Genomic DNA, 21110 nt, shown 5'->3' on the forward strand with positions numbered 1-21110 from the left:
GGTGCACTGCCTGGGTGTGTTAGGGTTTGTTGAATGAGTAACTGAGTACATGGAAGAATAACGGTCTGACTGTGCAGCGGAATTAGATCAGCCTGGCAGGAACCCCCTGCCTGCTCTGGTTCCAGATGCCAGGTGTCCTGGGGCATTTTGAAAGAGGACGTTTCTAGAAGGAGCCACCGAAAACTAATTGACCTTTCAGGATGCCTCAGAGGCCTAGAGAATTGAAGAGGCAATGTTCTGAGAGTTAGTCTGAGTCCTGTCTTAGGGGAAATGTATTTAAGACATTTCTTTTCCGTTTGAGATAGGAGAGCCAGTTCGGTAACGGTCGTCAGGGCCCAGGTGAAGTGCTCACAGTTGACACGCGCACGCCCTGATGAAGCTCAGGACCGGGGCCCCTGTGGACCCTGCGCTGGAGGGCCGAGGTGACGAGTCTCCCCCTGGACCCTCCCCCCAGAGTTTGTACGTCGCTCGGTTTCACGTCGCTGGGAACCAGGGAGAGAACTTTGTTTTCTTTACATCCTGGAGAATAAGTCTGGCTAAGGCATGTGTCAGAGGAGCTCGGAGCTCCTGACGGAACACGCATTTCTGTTGTAACGTGTTTCTGCACACAAAACCGGGCATGTGTCCTGTTAAAGCGTGGCCTCCCTAGTGATGGAAATGCCGTCCAGAGACATAAAGACTCTCTAATCACATCCTGCTGGCTTTAGGAGGAAACGTTTCCAGATTGTGTCTGGTTTTCATGAAGAAGGACTTACTGGATCTTCCGCCGGCCGCTCGGCTCTTGTCATTCTTGGATTTGGGTAAACAGTGTTGGAAAGGTTGTATGGTTAAGTAGGTAGCATTCACAGTGTCTGGCGAGGTGTCAGTTCATGACTGCCTTGTGGCGGGAACGCAGAGCTGCCGGGGAGTGTGTGCCCCCTGCTTCTGTGAGGCAGAGGCGACGGGCAGGTGCTGAGACTGAAAAGGGAAGGAGCAGTGCTGGCTCGGCACTGGAGGGATTTTCCTCTCAGCGTGCTTATCGTTACCTCATTTAGTCCTCGTGAGCTCCTGCACGGGCAGGGCCGTAGGGCCACCCCATCTTTCAGATGTGGAAACTGAGGCCCCAGCCACGCGGACTAGTTTAACACAAGGAACCTGAGCCTCACGAAAGCCCTGGGCAGAGGGGACAGGGACTCCAGCTGTCCCCACAGTGGAGCGGGGTGGGCTGGGGGTGGGACACCCCCCATGATGGGAGGGGCCGTCCGGAACTATTTCAAGGCTTCATAGACCAGACTATGTCGCTTGGGTTAGATTTTAACCCAACTAGCATCTTCTTGCCTGTGTGTTCATTTAGAGAAACAGAACCGAGCTCCTTGGTGAATCACACCTTTAAATATCCAGCTAATAAGATCTCCTTTGATGGACAGACCCTCGTTAGTCGTTGATGGTCACGCCGAGTGTATGACCTAAGATGAAGGACGGAAAGACAGCCCGTGTCCTGTTAGTTTCCTGAATTTAAGTCAGCGATAGTACTGAGTGTGTGCTGTGGGCACTCGACGTGTTACCGGTCCCGTAAGCACTGCCGGGGGGACGGAGGGTGACTAGATGGGGCCCTGCAGTGGGACGTGTGGATGCCCAGCCCCACGATGGGGGACCGCTCCCCCTAGCCATTAGCTATGCCATCTGTCCCCCCTTCTTTCTTTCTTTCTTTTTTTTTATTTTTTGCGGTACGCGGGCCTTTCACTGTTGTGGCCTCTCCCGTCGCGGAGCACAGGCTCCGGACGCGCAGGCTCAGCGGCCATGGCTCACGGGCCCAGCCGCTCCGCGGCATGTGGGATCTTCCCGGACCGGGGCACGAACCCGTGTCCCCTGCATCGGCAGGCGGACTCTCAACCACTGCGCCACCAGGGAAGCCCCCCCCCCCTTCTTTCTTACACAGCCTCTCTCCCCCCCAGCACACCCCCAGGACCCAGGAGATCCTAATTCAGAGGACAGCTCAAAGCTCTGGAGGCAGTAAGATGTGGGTCTGAGCCCCGACTCCATCTTTGATTGGCTTGCCTGCCCTCCACCAGGTGACCTGGGAGAACTTCACAGAAGTCACTTGATCTGTGCTGGGCCGGCATCGTTAGTTTAAAAACTGTCCCCACGGGACTCTGATGGGCGGCCAGGGTTGGGAATGACTGAGTTCTAGTCTGCCTGGGTCCCCCTATTTCCAGAATGCAAAGTATTGCCTGCTGGATATGGTGATGTGAGAATTAAATAAGGTCATTTATGAAAGGATCTTCCCTTTGGCTGGTGCCCCAAGTGTTAGCTGTTGCTGTTGTTTTTCGCTTTAGGAAGTAACACATCTCACTGCCATAGATGACATGGCAAATATAGAAAAGATCCGGAAGGTAGTCTCAGTTAATATCTTGGTATTTACACCCCACCTCCACTTAATCCTCATCGGGATCATACCATGTAGTTTTTAATTTGACGTTTTCCCACGGTACTAGAACTACTGAAGACACTCACTGTCTGCACCCCATCTGGTAGCAGACTCGCACCTGGACGATCTCGCTCTAGGCCCCGAGCTGGTGCCGTATCCTCGCTCCCAGCCTGGGACTGTCTGCTTGGGCCTCTGCAAGGCGTGATCGCGGGTGATGGGACCGCTTCGGCCCCCGGGCCACACGGGGTTCCCTGCCCCTCAGTGGCTTGGTGCCTGGCCCACAGGGGGCGCTGTGCCTGTGGTCAGCGGTTCCAGTTCCCTGTGGCATCCCTGCATTGGAATCTGCCCCTGGAAGCTGCTCTGCGGGGTGGGTGCGTGCCTGAGCTGGACCCCAGGGCCGCCCTCCTGGGCCTGGTGGCTGGGAGTTAGGACTGAGGTGCAGAACATACCTGCCGTAGTTTACGGGACCCCAGAGGCCTCTGGCGCGTCCTGCAATTCGTTCTGTTGAATCGGTAGGAAGGGTCAGCCCGGGGGCAGGGGTCCTGGGGGTTGGCTTTCTGGTAAGGCCGAGGATGGCGGGCCTTGTGCCCCCCATGCCGGTGGAGACCACATTACCTGTTGGTTGTGGATTTCAGCCAAGCACAAAGTGTCTTCACTGGAAGCAGAGACAGGCCCAGGCGCCTTGTGGGCTTTAGGCCTCTGTCCTCGCTGGGTGGAGTGGACCTGTTCTTCCCCGTGGAGGTGGTGGTCTTTGAGACGGACCGTTAAGCCTGGTCCCACACCCCTCTTCAGGAGCCCCATCACCCCTCGGCCCGGCCCTGACGCTCTGCTTCCTGGGCTGGGACCAGGTTTATGCTTTTCCCTAAACCTGGCCGTGTCAGCACAGGGCATCTTAACAGCTGTGAGATCTGCGAATTTTGGAGGAATTCAGTTTTATCCTCAGCATGGCCGTGCTGCCTAGGGTCAGACAAGTGTAGATCTTGAGGGACTTTAAGAGAGACTCTGGGTCCTGGAGGCAGACAGGCTCCTGCTGCCCATTGAGGACGTGGGGTGTGAGCCGGCTGGCCCCTGTCACACACCGCAGCAGACCTTCCCCGCTGTGTTGTCCCCTCCCCCCCATCCCCCCTGTGCTTTTCGTTCCCTTCTGTTGTTTCCTTCCCTCCTTCCACGTGCCCACACGTTGGGTCTCCATCAGCATTGGCTGGTCCCCTCCACGCCACAGGTTTTTTTTTAACTTTAAGCTCTTGCACCTGGTCCTCCTGACATCTGGGGGATGTGAATCTGGCTTGGAGAAGAACTTCCTTCAACTCAGATTTTGTTCCTTGCCGTGAGTCTCCGTCTCCACGATGGCCCACGTCCCGAAACGCTCTTTTTTTGGACCCCCTTGGACCACATCTGGTTGAGAGGGCCCTGTCGTGGGCCCTCTTCTCCCTTCCTTGTGAAACCTGCATGCGCTCTAGAGCCTTGGGGGCTCCTGGGGGGAGTCCCCCACGTGGCCGTAGGAGCGCTGAAGTGAGTTTGCTGACTCGTCGGCCCCCTGGTCTGTGTGTCGCACAGGTGAGCGCCCTAGCGAGGACCTACTTTCTCTGGCCCGGGGCACGTGTGGACCACGGTGCCTTATTCTCCCACAGGAAGGGCAGATGTCACTCTAGGTGGCTCCCATGTCTGGGACCGTTGTAAAGATCGCTTAAAGGAAAAGCACAAGTATGGGCAATAAAATTTCAATATTAAGACTTTCCCCAAAGGATTTATGAACTTTGTGTCTACCGCAGCCTACGTCTGACCTCTTCCCCTCCCTCCCACGAGCCATTAAGCGGACTTTTTCAGTGATGGGACTGTCATGACGTTTGAGAGTTAAAAAAAAAAAAAAAATCATCCAGTTCCCACTTGCCCACCTTTGTCAGACGCCTTGAACACAGCATCTTTATCTCTGCAGTCTGGACCATTGGTCACTTCACTCCTATTGTTATATAGTGATTACCAGAATAAAACTTGGGGTTAGAAATTCTGTGGGAAAGGGGCAGATTTTCTTTGCTTTTCTGAGAGGATAACACATAAGGTAAGTGCTCTTTAATAATAAATGAATCGGGAGTAAGACAGATCTGAGGCTCTTGCTGTTACAGGATTTCTGTCAAAAACTGAAAGTGTAGGTGTCGACTGTGGCACAAATTCCTCCCCACGTGAGAGGGCAACGTAATTTCCAGATAATCCTTTCAAAGTATTTGGTGACTGTCTGCGTAAATCCCAGCAGCAGGAAGTCCGCATGACCCTGACGTTGCCGGTGTTGACGTGGTTAGATGGGTTTCACAGGGAGAAGTTTCATTTGGTCTCACTGCTGGCTGAGTGCCCACCTTAGGAGTCCAGGCGTGAATGTGAGTCGCGCTGTAATGTGTACAAAATGCTGCCAGGCGATGCCACCCGGAGAATAGTTTTTGCACGACTCCCAAGGAGACAGAAAGGACATTTCTTTAAAATAAACCTGAACAAGGTTAGCGAGCATCTCATTTTCTCCCACCCTGGAAAGTAGAAACAGCGCACTTGCATTTTCCTCATTCTCAGCGCAGGACCTCAGCAGCTGCGTTTCTGTCCCAGTGGCTTCCAAAGAAGTTGGGTTTGCCCTTTCCCCAGACAGCAGGGAGCTCCGAGGAAGTAACCAAGGTGGAACTAACGGGCCCTCCTGTGCTCCCGTCCACTGGCACCCGGAGCACTTCGCTCCGGCTCCTGTGAGGGAGGAACAGCCCGGGACCCTTCGTGAGGAACGGGGGCGCTGTGTCCCTGCTTAGAAGTCCACTGCCTCCCTGGAGTCTCGGTTTGTGGGCTCCACCAAGAAGTCCCGTTCACATACGGTTGAAAACCTGCGTCTAAAATCGGTATCTAAATTTACAGAATTTGATGCCCCGCCCCCTTTATTTTGAAGATGGTGCGGGGGCCCCCCAGGGTTAGTGAGTGGGTTCTTGGAGAGGGTGTCCGCCTGTGCCGGTGATACCACCCAGGGGCATGTGGCACACGCACTGCAGCTGCGCATCCAGGGGGGTCATTCCGGCCTAAAGTGAGGTCACCGGGCTCTCGGGAAAGTGTCCCCAGGCTCCAGTGTGCCCCTCGCCAGGCGTCCCAGTCGGGTCACTCCGGCAGCTCTTGCTTCTGCTCCAGACGGCAGCACATCTGGAAAGGCGTGTGCGCTGTGGACCCAGCCCTTGCAAAGAGCCCAGGGCACAGCGTGTCTGGTCGTTCAGAGGGAGGCAGGTGCCTCCTGGGCCCTGGGGTTACTTTCCTCTGTGAAGCTGAGGAAAGAAAACGCTATTTAACTGCACTGTCTTTGCTTTGCACTTGGTTTAGGGGAGAGAATCCGTCTGTTATGAACCAACGACTACATCTAGGAGAGGACGCGAGCAGGTCAGCGCTCTCTCCAAATGTCAGTCCCATTTACCAGGCAAGTTGGAAACAATGCCAGTAATGGGGAGCGTTCACACTCCGCTCCCCTTGAAGGTTCCTGGCTTCTTAAACTACTCCCCTCCCTCCCCAAGATGATGCTGAGCAGTTATGTGCCGCATCTTCACACATTCCTCTTCTGCTAAGGGTTGTGTTGAAATGGTGCATCTGCCCTTTTGACTTGTTATCCAAGCAGTGGTTTAGTAAAGGCTTTGCTGTTGTTCACAGCCTGACCTGAATGAATCCAGGTAAATCCTGGGAGGAAGAAAGGGAAAGGCAGGCCCGGGAGGACTCGCGCCCTGGGCTCCCCGGACAGCACTGGAGCCCCGGCAGGTCCTCACTGCCCGACCGAGCATCGGCAGCTGGCCCGTGAGTGGCCGGAAACCCCCCGGGCGCCATTGCTCCTTTGCGTGTCTCCTGGTCTGTCCCTGCCCTCTCAGCTCTTATCAGCCCCTGTGTCTGTGATTTTCCTGCTCCACTGCTGTTCCACTAACAAGGTCTTTTTCCCTCATTTCCTCCCACTTCCTCCCCACCTCACTGACGGTGATATCATTTCCCGCCCCCCACCCCCGCCAACGCCAGACCCAGATGTGGAGCCTCCCCCGCACCTTCCGAGCTCGTGACCCTGTCTGACACTGGGTGTCTGAGTTGTTTTCCCTCGTCTTTACGAGAAGGAGGTCGGATCGGATGAGTTGATTGCCCACTCTAGCTAAAAACTGAGTCTTGAGAAACTTTCTCTCTCCTCTTGGCCTGGCAGAGAGGACCATCCACTGGTCCCTCTGTGACCGGGAGCTGGCCGGTGACATGACCCACGGGGGCCTGGCCTGAGGCTGGGAGGGGGCGGGGCCACAAGGGTGTGGGCGGGCGGTCCAGGGCGCCAGGTGGTTGGGTGTGGACTTGGCTGGACCTGCCGTCTCCGTTTAGACCGTTTTGCTTTCCAGTGACTTGCTTACAGCAAAGGTAGGTCAGTAAATACCAATGGATCATAAAGATGAATTTTTAGGAGCTAAAAGTCATGGTGATAGCTTATCTCTGCAGATGCTGTTGTCTGAAAACTATCTTAGCACACGTTTACAGATCTATAGGAAAGCCGTGAAGCTAGTACAGAGAGTGCCCACGTGCCCCGCACCCACTCTTCTCTCTGGTTAACATCTGACACTAGTGTGGTATTTTAGTTACGATTAACGAGCCGATATTGATACAGCGGAAGTCCACACTTTATTCAGACCGCCTTAGTTTTCCCTGCCGTCCTCCTTCTGTTCCGGGATCCCATCCCCTCCCACGTGACGTGTGGCGTCCTGTCTCCTTGGGCTCCCCCTGCTCGAGACGGTTCTCCGACCTTCCTTGTTTTCGATGACTCCTGACGATTGGTCAGGTGTTTCGAAGAGAGTTCGTCTCGCCTGTGATTTGTCTGATCTTTTTCTCAGGGTTAGCCTGGGCTTATGGGTTTGGGGAGGAGGCTGTCAGAGGTAAAGGCCCTTCTTATCACATCATATGGTCAACTATAACTTGTCACTGTCGATGTCGACCTTGGCCACCTGGCCGGGGCCGTGTCTGTCAGCGTTTAAATCACTGTCCTGGGATGCTGTTCACGGTGTGGGTGGCATCCTGGGACCCCCACTGGGTGTGTCCCGTGTGAGAGTCGGAGGCCGGGAGCCGTGTGTGCACGGGGGCCCCCTCTTGGCGTGTGATCAGGAGTGCATCACACAGCACTTGGGGCCAACATTTTGGTCCAGGGAAGTGCTTCCCCGGGTAGTGACGGTTACAAGGAGCCCTGACTTGTTAGCAATTCAGCGCTTTTCTGCTCTGGACCTAACTCTGTGTTAAAGTGGAGACGGCTTGACCCCTGCCGTCTCAGAGGATCCCAGGAAGGTCTCTAAAAGGCGTTGTCATTGCTACTCAAGGCCTCTGGGTCCTAATAATTAAATTAAAATGTGGTTTGGTTTTCTTTCCCCAGCAGCCCACTTGGAATGGCGTCTTGCTTTTCCTGGCAAATCGCACGATTATTGAGGGCAGGAACGACGTCCTCAATGTGTGCCTCTCGTGCTCCTTCTGCCCGTAGGAGGCTCTTGGTTAAGAACTGAAATCAGTGTGGAGGCTCAGTGACCAGAGCCCGGTCGGCCGGCGCGTGGGCCTCCGGGCGTTTCTCCCGCTGGTTAAGCCTGAGACCGGGAAGCCGTGGGTGGATGTTGTGACCACGGGCCGTGGAATCGTGACGTGCAAGGCCTTAGCTGTAGATGACGGCACGGGCGCACCTCGCCGTCCGGCTGCGATGAAGGGTTGATGGTGAGAGCGGGGCGACGCTGACACACACCTTGTTCTTTCTCTTGGCAGGTTTGAGCCGCAGGATGGGGTGCAAGGCGCTGGTGGGCGTCGGGCAGCAGATGCTGCGGCGGAAGGTGGTGGACTGCAGCTGGGAGGAGAGCCGGCTGTCCCGCTGCCTCAACACGTTCGACCTGGTGGCGCTGGGGGTGGGCAGCACGCTGGGGGCCGGCGTCTACGTGCTGGCCGGGGCCGTGGCCCGGGAGAACGCGGGGCCCGCCATCGTCATCTCCTTCCTGGTGGCCGCTCTGGCCTCCGTGCTGGCCGGCCTCTGCTACGGCGAGTTTGGCGCTCGGGTCCCCAAGACGGGCTCGGCCTACCTCTACAGCTACGTCACCGTGGGTGAGCTCTGGGCTTTCATCACCGGCTGGAACCTCATCCTCTCCTACATCATCGGTAGGTCCGGGAGGCCCGGAGCCTGCCCCCTGCCGCCTCGGCTGTTCCCACCCCAGCCGTGGGCCGCGCCCCGCTCGGCTCCCTAGACACACAGTCTGGCGCCTCCCCAGCACCTGCGCCTCGCTGAACTGCTACACACTTTCCCTTTTCCTCTAACGCAAGGCAGAGGCCACCCTCGGGCATCACTGCCCTTGCTTTTTAATGATCAAGTACATGGGATGACCTTAGTGGGGACAAGCCAGGCCAGCAAGGAGGCCAGTCCTGTTAGCACGACAGACACAGAATCAGTAGGGTGTTTGTATCTAGTTAAAAAGGACGTAGTCTCTTTCAGTATTTTTTTTCTGATTACTTGAGTAAATACATCACTGATACAGAAAAATTTAGGAAATGTAGAAGAGTGCAAAGAAGAAAGTGGAAATTACCCACTCTGACAGCCTGGAGAAATTAATGCTCTTATTCATTCATCCTTTCAGCGAACGTTTATCAGGTACCTCCTCTGTGCCCGGCATCCCGCTCAATGTTAGACCCTGTGGAGGAGCAGGGTGACCTCCGTTCACAGAGTTTAGGGATGTAACACGGTTAATATTTTTGTGAACCTGAATGTATATTTTTCTGTCTAGCGTGTCTCTGTACTTGTAAAACAATATATAGTGTACATTTTTCATAGCATTAGTTATTTTTCCATAGTAATATTCTTTTTTTTCTTTCTGTACGTTTATTTATTTTATTTTTGGCTGCGTTGGGTCTTCATTGCTGTGCGCAGGCTTCAGTAGTTGTGTCACACGGGCTCAGTAGTTGTGGCTCGCGGGCTCAGTAGTTGTGGCTCGCGGGCTCTAGAGCACAGGCTCGGTAGTTGTGGCGCACAGGCTTAGTTGCTCCGCGGCATGTGGGATCGTCCCGGACCAGGGCTCGAACCCGTGTCCCCTGCCTTGACAGGTGGATTCTTAACCACTGTGCCACCAGGGAAGCCCCACAGTAATATTCTTGATGATGTACCATTATATAGATTTATATACAGATAATTGATTGGGTGCCTTTGTGGGGTATTTAGATTGTTTCCAGCTGTGTTGTTGTTATAAATAGTAACTTAATGACTTTGGCATAAAAAAGAAAAAGCTGTGCTTTTTCCTTTAAAATGGTCTAAGAAGCAGAATGTCTGGGTCAGCGGGCCTGCGTATCTTCAAGGCCTGTGTTGCCTGCGATCCTCCTGATGGCCAAGGGCCCCTTTTCCTCACGTCCTTGCTGACTCTGGACTTGGCGTCAGCGTTAGAAACAACCAACCAACAAACGAAAACACCAAAAACATAGTCTTTTCTGTTCGATAGGTTTCAGTGTTATTCTCTTTATGTTATTTGTATTTTGATTACAGCCGAAGCTGAATACATCCACTTAAAAGAAACAAACGGCTGAATGTCAGAATAACTGAAGGATACGAGTGGCCGGTTCGCAAACAGAAATAATACAAATGGCCACTAACTGTTCCAGTTCTGCTTTAGCTCTTTGAAGTAATATCAGAAAACCGGGGCGTGGGATGCGTTGAACCCCGTGGGCCCCGCTGGCTCCCTTGCCTGCCCTCTGGGAAGCCGTGTGTGGTGCTGGGCCTCCGCCTGGGCTCCGCCAGGCTCCCTGGGCGACACCCTCCCTTTCTTTCCAGCACCTGCCGAGAGCTTACTCTTCTGGGTTGGAAAATAAAATTCCTAATCACGTTTTTCTCAGTGCAGCACCAAAACTTGCAACCATACACGTCCTTACAAGCTGCAGCCTCTCGGTGGGAACGCAGCTATTTTAAAGGGGCCGTTATGTTTCCAGAGGATTTACCTGCGAATAAAACAGAATGGTGAACGTGAAGCACCTGCAGCTTCTGGACCAGCAGGTGGCGACGGGGTCTTGGCCAGAGTGGTGGTGTCGTGTGAGACGCACCCCCGTGCTACTGCAGGCAGCTCTCGGCCTCACCTCCTGAGCAAGGGCAGCTTTTCTATCAAATGTGTTTCTTTTAAAAGCCACGATTCAAGGGTGGGGAGGGGGTAGGCTGGCAGGAAAAGCTGGGCAGCCCTGTTGGCAGCGAGCTGGCCTCTGGGGCAGGAGAGGTAGTGACCTGTTGCTTCACTGGGTTGTGGCCTCGAAGGACAGAACTCGTCATAGGCTGGCTACTCGGGATGAAGAAATGTGGTTTCCTTTTTGAGTTGTTGGAAGAACACTTAGCGTGAGACCAGACGGTGAAATGGAGTCCTGCAGGTCACTCTGGCCAAGTTCTGTGGAAGATCCAGACCACGGTCACCAGCAGGGCCCCCTTTGAAGATAAAGAAACTTTTTGTGGATATTGGAACTTTAGCGACATTTCCCGGGAAGCATTGCTGGAAGAGCAGTGCCGTTATTCAGATTAAGAGACAGAGACAGAGAGCAGTCAGCTGCTCTTGGCCTTTGGGGTGCTGGACGCCGCACCCAGCACGTCGGGCAGACCCTCGGGGCCACGGCCCGCGTCAGTGGTGCCCGCCCGGGCCCGGAGCAGCAGAGGCAGGGGTGAGCGGGGACTTCGCTGCTGGCGTGGAGCCAGCCCCGAGCCGCCGCCCTTAGTCCCCCGCAGCGGGAGGCAGGCCTGTCGGCTCTGCTGCTGGGGTCTTAGGGGAGGCGCTTCCTGAGGAGCGTGGCCCCTGCTCACTGCAGCCCAGGAGTGGGTCGTGAAGTCACCTGAACGGTTCGCCCTCAGGAGTTCTTGTCGGATGAGATCAAATAAGTAGAAGTCGGTACTGTCAGAGTGCCTCTCTGTGCTCAGGGTAACATTAGTTTGTTAGACTTCTATTGTAATTGAGTTACATGTACGTTCGAAACGCATGCTATACACGTCGTATTGATTGTGATGGAAAACGGGTTTCTTGCCAGGCTCCACTTCTCACGTCTCTGCAAACACTAACTGACCCTCACTTCTGAGTCAGCACATCCCGGGGTCCGGCGGCTGCCGCTGGACCCCCGTGCGCCGGCTGCGATCCCTACGTGAGTGCCGCCGGTGCCGAGCTTGGTGACAGGTGCTCCGTTAACTGTTTCCCTTCAGTTTCGTCTGACGGTGTGTTTCGTGGCAGGTACTTCGAGCGTAGCCAGAGCCTGGAGCGCAACGTTTGACGAGCTGATTGGCAAACCCATCGGGGAGTTCTCGCGGACGCACATGGCCCTGAACGCGCCCGGGGTGCTGGCCGAAAACCCGGACATATTTGCCGTGATCATAATTCTCATCTTAACAGGTAAAGCCACACACCGGAAGGCACTGGGTTGGAGTGAGGGGTCCAAGGTGTAGGACAGGCTCCCATTAAGTTGCTTTCTTCCTTTTCTCTTTCTCCCATCCCCCCGTTTTCTTCTCCTTTTTGTAATTGATACAGACATCTTTTTTGTCAAAATGGCTTCTTAGAGATTCACGTAGGATAGACCTCTTGAATCGGTCGAGTTACGTGTCATTTAATTAAAAGAGAATTTCAGGTGTTTGCGTAACTGTGGAATAAGATTTTGTTAATGCTGCAGGCTTTTTGATACAGAAACACACATTCTTTGCAGTCAGCGGATGACTACTTGGAAAAGGAAAGTTGGCGTTGGTCCGCCAGGGCGATGTGGAGGAATGAGGGCCTCAGTGTTGGCGAAGGCTCGGGTGGTTTACACCCAACGGCCGGCAAAACACCCTTTAAATAAATAAGCTTCACCACGAAGTTGCCGGTACGGAATTTTAAAATCGCAGACATGGCTTGAACACAGCTGACGGCAGCTTCTTAGTGACACTTATCCGAGTGTCAGCCACTAGGATGGGAGTTTTGTTTACATAAACATTAAGCTGAAATGCAGATAGATTCTCCTTTGAGGTTAGAAAATCTTGGATGGGTTTTAAAAACAACGTGCCGTATTTTACACACCACATAATTGAAATCATTCTGCACAGGCCAGTCTCAGCAGTATTTCTGGTCCAGCTGGCAGGAACATGTATCAGAAATTAAGTCCGCACGAGTGAGATTTTCATAAACACAAGAGGGAGGGACGCTGAAGAACAAACACGGCGGAGACGTGTTCCCTGTGACGAATTGCTCAATTCTGTCCTAATGCCTGTTTTTCAGAATTCAGTCTATTACGTAGAGCGTCTTTTGTTTTAAAACGTATGAGAGACCTACACGGCAGGGCAGTAGTTTCCAATCAGGTCAGTGGTCACGTGTCACCAGGCACCTTCCCTGCCTCTCTTCTTGCCTAGCCGAGAGTTCACTACAGAAGCGTGCCCTGCGGCAGTGGTGTCATGTGGCTCCCGTGGGCTTTCATCATTCGGTGTCTTCTTTATCCGGAGTTTACAAGCTGGCACTAGTCTAGCTTATACGTTGTTCTCCGTGCGCTGAGTCCCAGGAGGACCCGTACGCGGCAGGGGTCCCACAGCCCAGGTGGCTGTCACTGCTAGCGCCCCCTAGCAGTGAGCGCATGACTCCTCTTCTGGGAAACTCTCACCCTCCCGAGAATCCAAGCAAAGTGTCTCTTGGAGGAAATGAAATCCTGCCCCCGAGGGTGGCTCTGGGGGATGGAGGTTCGGGAAGAGGGAGGGCCTTGCTCTCGGGGGCCGTTGGCTGACACGTCGCGGCCTCTGCTGGTGCCCCTGGCCCGGCGTCTCGAGTCCAGAGGGGATCTGGAAGGCCAGCCTTGATGGCCTTGTTCAGCACCCCCGCAGACCTTGGTTATTTTGATCCCTGCCTCTAGAATGAGAATGAATTCAGCCCCATTTCCTCCTCGGAGGTCTGACGCTGCTTGGATTCTTCCTAAGTCACCCTCTCGTCCCCGTCCCCGTCCCCATCCCAGAAGGACGTGCCTGGTGCGAGGTTCACACTGAGAGAGTTTCTGTTGACGCGCTTTTGCAGGACTGCTGACCCTGGGCGTGAAGGAATCGGCCATGGTCAACAAGGTCTTCACGTGTGTCAACGTTCTGGTGCTGGGCTTCATCATGGTGTCGGGATTCGTGAAAGGATCCATTAAAAACTGGCAGCTCACGGAGGAGGATTTCCAGAACACATCTGGCCACCTCTGCCTGAACAAGTGAGTGTTGCTCTGTGTCTGGGTGCGTGACAGTCATGAGGTTGGTGATGCCGTCGGCTGTGACAATACGAGTCTTTTTTTATTTTTAGTGTAATTTGAACTAGAACGTTTTGTTATTATTTAATTTTTTTTTTGGCAGTCAGTTAGCTGAGGGTGTTTGATTTGTTTGAAGTTTGGGTTAAGTTTTCTTTCCTTGTGCGTGACTAAGGAAGGTGTCGGGGAAACAGCATCCTCGTTCTAATTCCAGGACTGTGCGTGGTTGGGGCCCATGGTCAGACTCACTCAGGAATCCCTTTCCCCTCATATTTCCCTCATGATCAAGCTCTGAATTTTGCTTTCAGAAAAGATTTTCTCTGCAGCACCGTGGCGGGAGCCACTTTATCTGGAAATGCCTTCCTATTTGACGCCCCAGAACAAAGAAGTAATATGTGGAACTTTCCTCACAGGCTTTTTTCAGAGGTTTTCAGAACTACTGAAGTATCAGAATGTGATTATGATAATCTCTTTCACTCTCACTCAGCTTGTGTTGCGTCAGCCCTGAGAGACCGTGGCCCCATCTCCCTTCCGTATCTGGGGCTCAGGACACCCAGGGCTGGAGGCAGGTGCCTGGCCAGCTCCCCAGGCCTCTGGGTGCACCCTTACCGACAGGCTCATCTTATCCAGGAAACAAAAGCCAGACGTGGAAACGGGCCTTTCTGATCTTTTGTCAGATTTTTGGGTAAATTTTAGGGTCCTAGGATGGAGAGTGGGGAGTTTTCATTTTGTTTTAATTGTGGCTGAAGGTTAAACGGCTCTGATGAAGAGACCTTCCTAACAGTGCAGTGGCTTTAAAATGATGTGTCAGGTCCTGGAATGAACAGTCGGGGGGCGGGGCTGGCCAGCGAGACCACACGCTGGCTTTCAGGGACCACCAGATCATCCGCCCGGCTGTCCCGTCAGCCTTGAGGACGCCACGCCGTCTTCGTGCGCCTGGTTGCATCTGGGCTGTGGGCACAGGCATGGCCCAGCTCTCCCACGAGGGGACAGAGCGTGAGGACAGTGCGCTCAGATCCGGAAAACCCACCCCACCCACACAGGCACCCGCGCCCTTCACCTGGTGCACGGGAGGCAGGGGCGGTTTTTCTCCACTGAGACAGTTCACCCTTTCTAACCGCGGCATCTCTGGAAATGCTTGTTTTCAGACATGAGCTGCTGGTAAACGTGCAGGACTTTGCATTTTGGTCCTGGGCGGGCGGGGACCGCCGCGCCTGGCGGGCAGCTGAGCCATGCTCTGGGGGTCCCGGGGGAGAGGCTGCGGTCGCCGGTTCCTCCCCTTCCTGACGGGCACCCTGCCTTGCGGTCCCTGCCCCACACAAATCAGCCGGGGCGTCTGGAAAGGGCTTGGTGGCCCCTTGCAGCCCTGGCTGTGAAAAGCAGGGAGGCCCATCGCCCAGGAGTGTGGCGGCTGTGACCGCTGTCCCAGGACCGTTCACCGTGGGGGGGGCCCGGCCGCAGGGGGGCAGCTGGGATGGTTCCTGTTGGGGACCACGGAGCGGGTGCTGGCCTCTTGACCGTGGCTCTCTCTTCCAGTGACACGGAGGAGGGGAAACCTGGCGTCGGGGGGTTCATGCCCTTCGGGTTCTCCGGTGTCCTGTCGGGGGCAGCCACCTGCTTCTACGCGTTCGTGGGCTTCGACTGCATCGCCACCACAGGTATGCCCGCCACCCTCGGCCCACCCGGGCCCACCTGGCCAGGTCGCTGCTTCCCTTCCCGGGCGCGCGTGTGTGCCCGTTGCCGCTCTCTCCCTCCTGGGTACCGTGTGCGTGCGCACCTTCCTGCTAATCTTCCGCTTCATCACTCCCCGAGTGGCAGGCCTGACGGGAAGCGGCACCCTGAACGAGACCACCAGTCCCCTGCGGGCCGGGAGGATGGCATTAGCTGCGGCTGATTGCAGACCTGTGCACCCTCCGGGAGACATAGGGCCGCTAAAAACACCGTCGTCCTGGTGACTGAACAGGCCGGGCTCCCGGGCCTCCCGCGTGTTCTCTGCTAAAGGCGGCGAGTCTTCCTTGCCGACCATCAGTGTGAAGGCCGAGAACACTGTCCCTGGGCTTGTGGGTGTCGTGGTCTGTGGTGCCGGGGGAAGGCCCTGGTCCCCACAGGGCCGCGTGCCATGGGGTGGTCCCGAGCCCCCCAGCTGACCCCTTGCTCCTTGCAGGGGAGGAGGTCAAGAACCCCCAGAAGGCCATCCCCGTGGGCATCGTCGCGTCCCTTCTCATCTGCTTCGTCGCCTACTTCGGGGTGTCGGCCGCCCTCACGCTCATGATGCCCTACTTCTGCCTGGACAAGGACAGCCCCCTGCCAGACGCCTTCAAGCACGTGGGCTGGGAGGGCGCCAAGTACGCAGTGGCCATCGGCTCCCTCTGTGCCCTTTCCACCAGGTGAGGAAGCGGAAACTCCCGGGAAGGCGGGTCTGCTGTGAATATTCCTCTTGTCCCTTGAAATAGAGCCAAACCCCAGCCCTGATCGTGTGGCTTCTCCCCTCGTGCTGCTGTCGGTCACCCCAAGGGCTGTTGGTGTTACTGACATTTCATCTCGAAGAACCTGAAGCCCACATTTTAGCACTGTCTACTCAGCAAGGTCCTGGTTCTCTGTCCCCATCTGTGGCCACTGGACCGGGCCGCCTCTGTGAACGCTGTCTTTTGGCCCTTAGTTTGGCCATAAAGCAGAGGCTACCTTGAAAAGGGGAGCACGTGCCTTTTAATGAGAAACACTTTGATGTTTTCTGCTGGCCTGGACACACAGGAAGTATTTGCTAAAAACGGATTGACCACAGAGAAATCCTCATGAACGCAGCGATGCTTTTATTTTCTGCTTGATTCAGCTAGAAATAATCACGGGAATAAATACAAAATTTCTCTTCCATAAAACTGTGTCTAGCTGCCACGCTAGTTTACGTCACACATCTCCCGTTCCTGTTAGCCTTTGCAGTGAGTGCTTTTCCGGGGGTTGGTGTGTTGAGTCCATCTTTTAGGTGCGGGCTTCACAGGTTGGAGACAGCTGCCTCTCCTCGGTGGTAAACACGCATGGCGCGTTACGGTGCCTTTATTCCCATGAGATATCTTACGGATGCATTTTGCTTTTCTTCCCATCTAGCCTTTTAGGGTCCATGTTTCCCATGCCTCGAGTTATCTATGCCATGGCTGAAGATGGGCTGCTGTTTAAATTTTTGGCCCAGATCAACGATAGGACCAAAACACCAATAATCGCCACGTTAACCTCAGGTGCCATTGCCGGTAAGAACTGGAATTTCACGTGCCAGTATTTTAACAGTGGAGTCATTATTCCCTAGGGAAATATCTTGACTTGTGCTGGTCTGAGAGACGCTATAACTGGTCTTTTTTAACTTTGGGTTTTTACTCTTGTACCTGGTTTATTTCAAGGTAACTAAGTGCCTTTTTGACAAAAGGCAGAAGCCAGTTTTACAGAGCATGTGATGGAATTCTCAAACAATTTGAATTTTTAAATTGTTATCGTTTCATTGGACAGAGCTTAGAATACACGCTGTCCCTTCAAAGCCCGGCGTCTTTCCCCTTTTCTGAATGTCCCCGAGCAGACCTTGGTGGGATGACATTTTACACGGTACAAACCGGGTGACTTTTTGTTGGTACTGGAAATTCACCATCCGTGCGTCTTAGCTTGTGAATTCTCTGGGAAGTGAGAATCCCTTATGATCGATGCTTTATAAAGCGTGTCACCTATTCCCCAGGGGACATTGAGGGTGTGGCTGGTGAAGCCATTCGCCCTGAGTTTGTAAACAATGGCAGGTCCAGAGGAGGCTGATCTGACCGCATATCGGGTCCCTCGCCAAGAGGACAGTTCCGAGAGAGGAGAGCCGGGGGCTAGAGAACCCTTGGAGCTCTGTGTGTGCCATGAAAGCCATGGCAGCCCCGCAAGGAGACTGTGCTTTTTTTTTATGTTTCCTCATTGAATTGCGTTTCATAGCCCAGGAGGCAGGTGCACACAGATGAGAAGCGGAGGCTCAGAGAGGTAAAGTGAGGATGTTCTTGCCCGGTGAGTGCAGAGCTTGCCTCTTGGTTCCTGGTTTGTTTTGGGGCCAAAATGGCTGGTTCCTTCCAGCCCATGAGTAGAGCAGTGGGTCTTCTTGGTAAATGATGACACAGGATACCAGTGACAGTTGCATCACAGGAACTTGTCAAATAGCCTTGAGTGAGGCGCATGACCATCTTACAGAGTGAATTGTTGTCAGTAGCGTTTACGCCCTTAGCAACGTGTGCAGTATAGTTTTTTGGATTAACATTACATAATGAAGGAAAGCCAGTTTTTCTTATTTTACACGTTCGTTATGTGAGTCTGCATTCTTGAGGGTGATTGCCGTGGGCAGATTAAGGGGCACCATGTGTCAAAATGTGACCAGTATGTTTAAAGAATTAAGGAATTGGAAATAGTGTTTTTTCAGTATTTACTTGTAATTTGATTGTATTGAAGACTGGCCTTAATTTCCTTCCTGTGCTGATGAAGGGACATCAAACTGTAATGTTTAAAGTGACTCACATCGCCAAACCAAGGGTTTGCTTTTTCTTTTCGTTTGGCGGGGGTGGTAAGTAAGTATTTAGTTTTCTAAAATCGCCTCACATGGAAAAAGTTTGGCTCGAGTTCCTCTGAGTGGGAGCGTAGGCATTTGTAGCTCACACAGGGGGCTCCTCTTCTAATTATCCAGAAGGGCCTCACTGCTCTTTAATTCTGTTTTTTAGCCTCAATTTGAATTTGTTTTACTTGCAGTGGTCTGTGTGGGCTTGAGAAATATTTGTGGAAAAGTTACGGCTTAGTGTTTATGTTTCAACTTGTGTTGATTGCATGTGATTTGAAAATATCCCAAAGTAGATCCAGCCAAGTTATTTTTTAAATGGGAAACTCGACACATATACTCACATAAATAGACATGCATATTCTCATAAAGATCTACAGAAGATTTTCAAAGAAGCATGCATGTTTTGTTTTGCTGGAAGTGGGGTCATGGTGAAGGGACTGTATTGTCTGGGAATAACACTGCTTTCCACGCCCATCTTCTGGGTTAGAATCCTCTGTTGAGGGCAGTGGACTTGCCCCCAGCCGCCTCCTCACCACTGTTGCCTGCTGATGCGAGTCTCCGGTGAATGCTTGGGGAGGCCAGCGGCTGTCTGGTCTGCCTTGTTCAGTGGCACATACCTAGCACCCAGGGACTGGCGTGCTCACGAGTGCCATTGGATGAGGGATGAGGGATGGATGGGTGGATGACGGATGGAAGGATGGATGGATGGATGATGGGTGGATGACGGATGGATGGGTGGTGGATGGGTGGTGGATGGGTGGGTGGATGGAGGATGGATGGATGGATGGGTGGGTGGATGATGGGTGGATGGGTGGATGGATCATGGGTGGATGGTGTATGGCTGGATGATGGAGGGGTGGATGATGGGTGGGTAGTTGATGGATGGATGATGGGTGGGTAGATGATGGGTAGGTGATGGATGGATGGATGGTGGATGGGTGGTGGATGGGGTGATGGGTAGATATACATGTCTGTCTATACGTCTGCATGGTGTAGGGGAAGACACATTGGACTCAGAGCCATAAGAAGCTAGCTTAGAGCCTGACTCTTCCACTTAATAGCTGTGTGACCTTAGGTAAGTCTGTTAACATGTCTGAACTTCACTTTCTCCATTTTTAGTGTAGGGATGGCTGGCAAAATTGCCATGAGGGTCAGAAAGGATCATGTTGATAAAAGTACTCTCCACATAAATGTTAATTACTATTACTGTCTGTTGAGAGCTGCGTATATGGTTAATCCTGAGCTTTTCTCCCCTTTAAGCAAAGTCACAGTGTTTTTCCATGGAAAGGGCCGGGGAGAGCAAGGGGGAAAGTAGAAGCGGCACGCCTCACACAGCCTGGGTCGCAGGTGGGGTTGTGGTTCTGGCCGGCTGTGGAGGGTCGTGCTCGGTCCTGACGTTCGTCTCCTCCCCAGGGGTGATGGCCTTCCTCTTCGACCTGAAGGACCTGGTGGACCTCATGTCCATTGGCACCCTCCTGGCCTACTCTCTGGTGGCTGCCTGTGTGTTGGTCTTACGGTAGGTACGGCTTTCTGGGTTCCAGGACAGGCACACTGCCAGCCTTCTTTTTAGTAGTTTGTGTCAGTGGTTTATACAGTGTAAACTTTAGGCTGCGGACAGCTCCTTTGGGACCCGCCTGGGAGAGGGTGGCATCTGGTGGTTGAAAGCCTGGTTACAGAGAATATCCCTGAAGAGTCCGGGGTGGCCCCACCTGTCTCTCTCATGGGCCCTGATTTTCCTGGCTAGATGTTGGGAGGGTAGAGACAGGTTATCAACCCGACTGTTGGGCCTGGATCCTTGGATCAGAATTTTTGAAGGCTTAGGGTAACGATTTCAATTTGGTCCAGGTTCTGGGACAGAGAGGACTGGGGTCAGGCCCTGGTGGGAATTGGGAGAATCCAAGACCTGTGAAACGTGGGTCAGTGTGGTGCTCCCGTGGCAGCAGTGCACCGGCCCCAGAGGAGTGAGTGCCGTTACAGGTCCCGGAGTAGCTGACAGTGTTCAGGAAGACTCTCCCGGTTCTGGCTTGGAGTCCTGTCTGGACCGGGCCAGCCCCGTGGAGGGCCCTAATAAAGCAGTTCTGGGCCGAGGCTCGGTGTCCTGGGGTCCTCCGCTGCCTCGGTGCCCCTCCTTTCAAGCACACCCCTGCTCCAGTTTCCCTTTGCTCTGGGAGACAGGGCTCTGCTTTCTCACTCCCAGGAACGACCCCAGGTAAGGGTACATGATGGGAACAGATACCTGTGCAGGTGCTCAGTGTGGTCACCTGGGGAGAGCCCCCCACTTTCTCAGGGCTTTACACTTGCCAGGACACTGATTCCATCCCTAACGTGCTCTACAGCTAATTACCTGGCTCTGGAGAGTCAGCTAGAGCTAGTTTGCTAGTTTCCCACCCCTTCTTCCTTCCCAAGAGCTCAGTGCTAAAACCTCTCTGAGGTCCACCCCACTGTCTTAACAGACCGAATGGTATTGTATGAGTGAGTCAGTGAAAAAAGCGGTTAAATATCTTTATATTCGCTCTTAGATTATATGCAGAATAATTCGTAGCGCGCTCCGTTTTGCAAAGCGGGTGGGAAGGATCCGACCTTTGGTCATCTTGGCTGGGAAGATCCGGAGCCTCATTTAAGATGAGTGTCTCACTTGCAGGTGGCTCGTGTCTTGAAAGTCATGGTCCTTCACCCAGCTCTAGAGAGTTATTTATTCCAAGGCACTGGGAGTTTTAAAATAAAGTGATCCAGTTAAGTCTTACAAACAGAGTTTCTCGAATTCATCAGGCTGCAGACATAGTTCTCTGGCTCTCTGCACCAGACAGGGTCCTAACGTAATTGCTTTCTATTTCTGTCTGTGCTGTTAGCCCCCTTACAGCCATAGTTTGGTTGGAAGTGGCCTAATATCTTAAGCGTCCAAGGGCCAGTGCTACTTCT

At 53.6% G+C, this 21110-nt stretch overlaps 1 protein-coding gene across 4 annotated transcripts in view; it reads left to right on the forward strand.

Moving 5' to 3' along the window:
* SLC7A1 (solute carrier family 7 member 1) overlaps positions 1–21110 on the forward strand; it is a 68881-nt gene that overhangs the window by 40135 nt on the left and 7636 nt on the right. For all 4 annotated transcript variants that reach the window (XR_004479862.2, XM_033416125.2, XM_033416127.2 and 1 more), the window contains exons 3-9: positions 8171–8554; positions 11632–11790; positions 13426–13600; positions 15170–15291; positions 15798–16020; positions 16736–16875; positions 19605–19707. Coding sequence is in view for 3 of the 4 variants with exons in the window: in XM_033416125.2 (XP_033272016.1) it covers positions 8185–8554; positions 11632–11790; positions 13426–13600; positions 15170–15291; positions 15798–16020; positions 16736–16875; positions 19605–19707 (1292 nt within the window). In the remaining variant the exon portion in view is untranslated. The remainder of the gene's footprint in view (positions 1–8170; positions 8555–11631; positions 11791–13425; positions 13601–15169; positions 15292–15797; positions 16021–16735; positions 16876–19604; positions 19708–21110) is intronic.

This window comes from Orcinus orca, chromosome 18 (genome assembly GCF_937001465.1).
Source record: "Orcinus orca chromosome 18, mOrcOrc1.1, whole genome shotgun sequence".
Lineage (NCBI taxonomy): Eukaryota > Metazoa > Chordata > Mammalia > Artiodactyla > Delphinidae > Orcinus > Orcinus orca.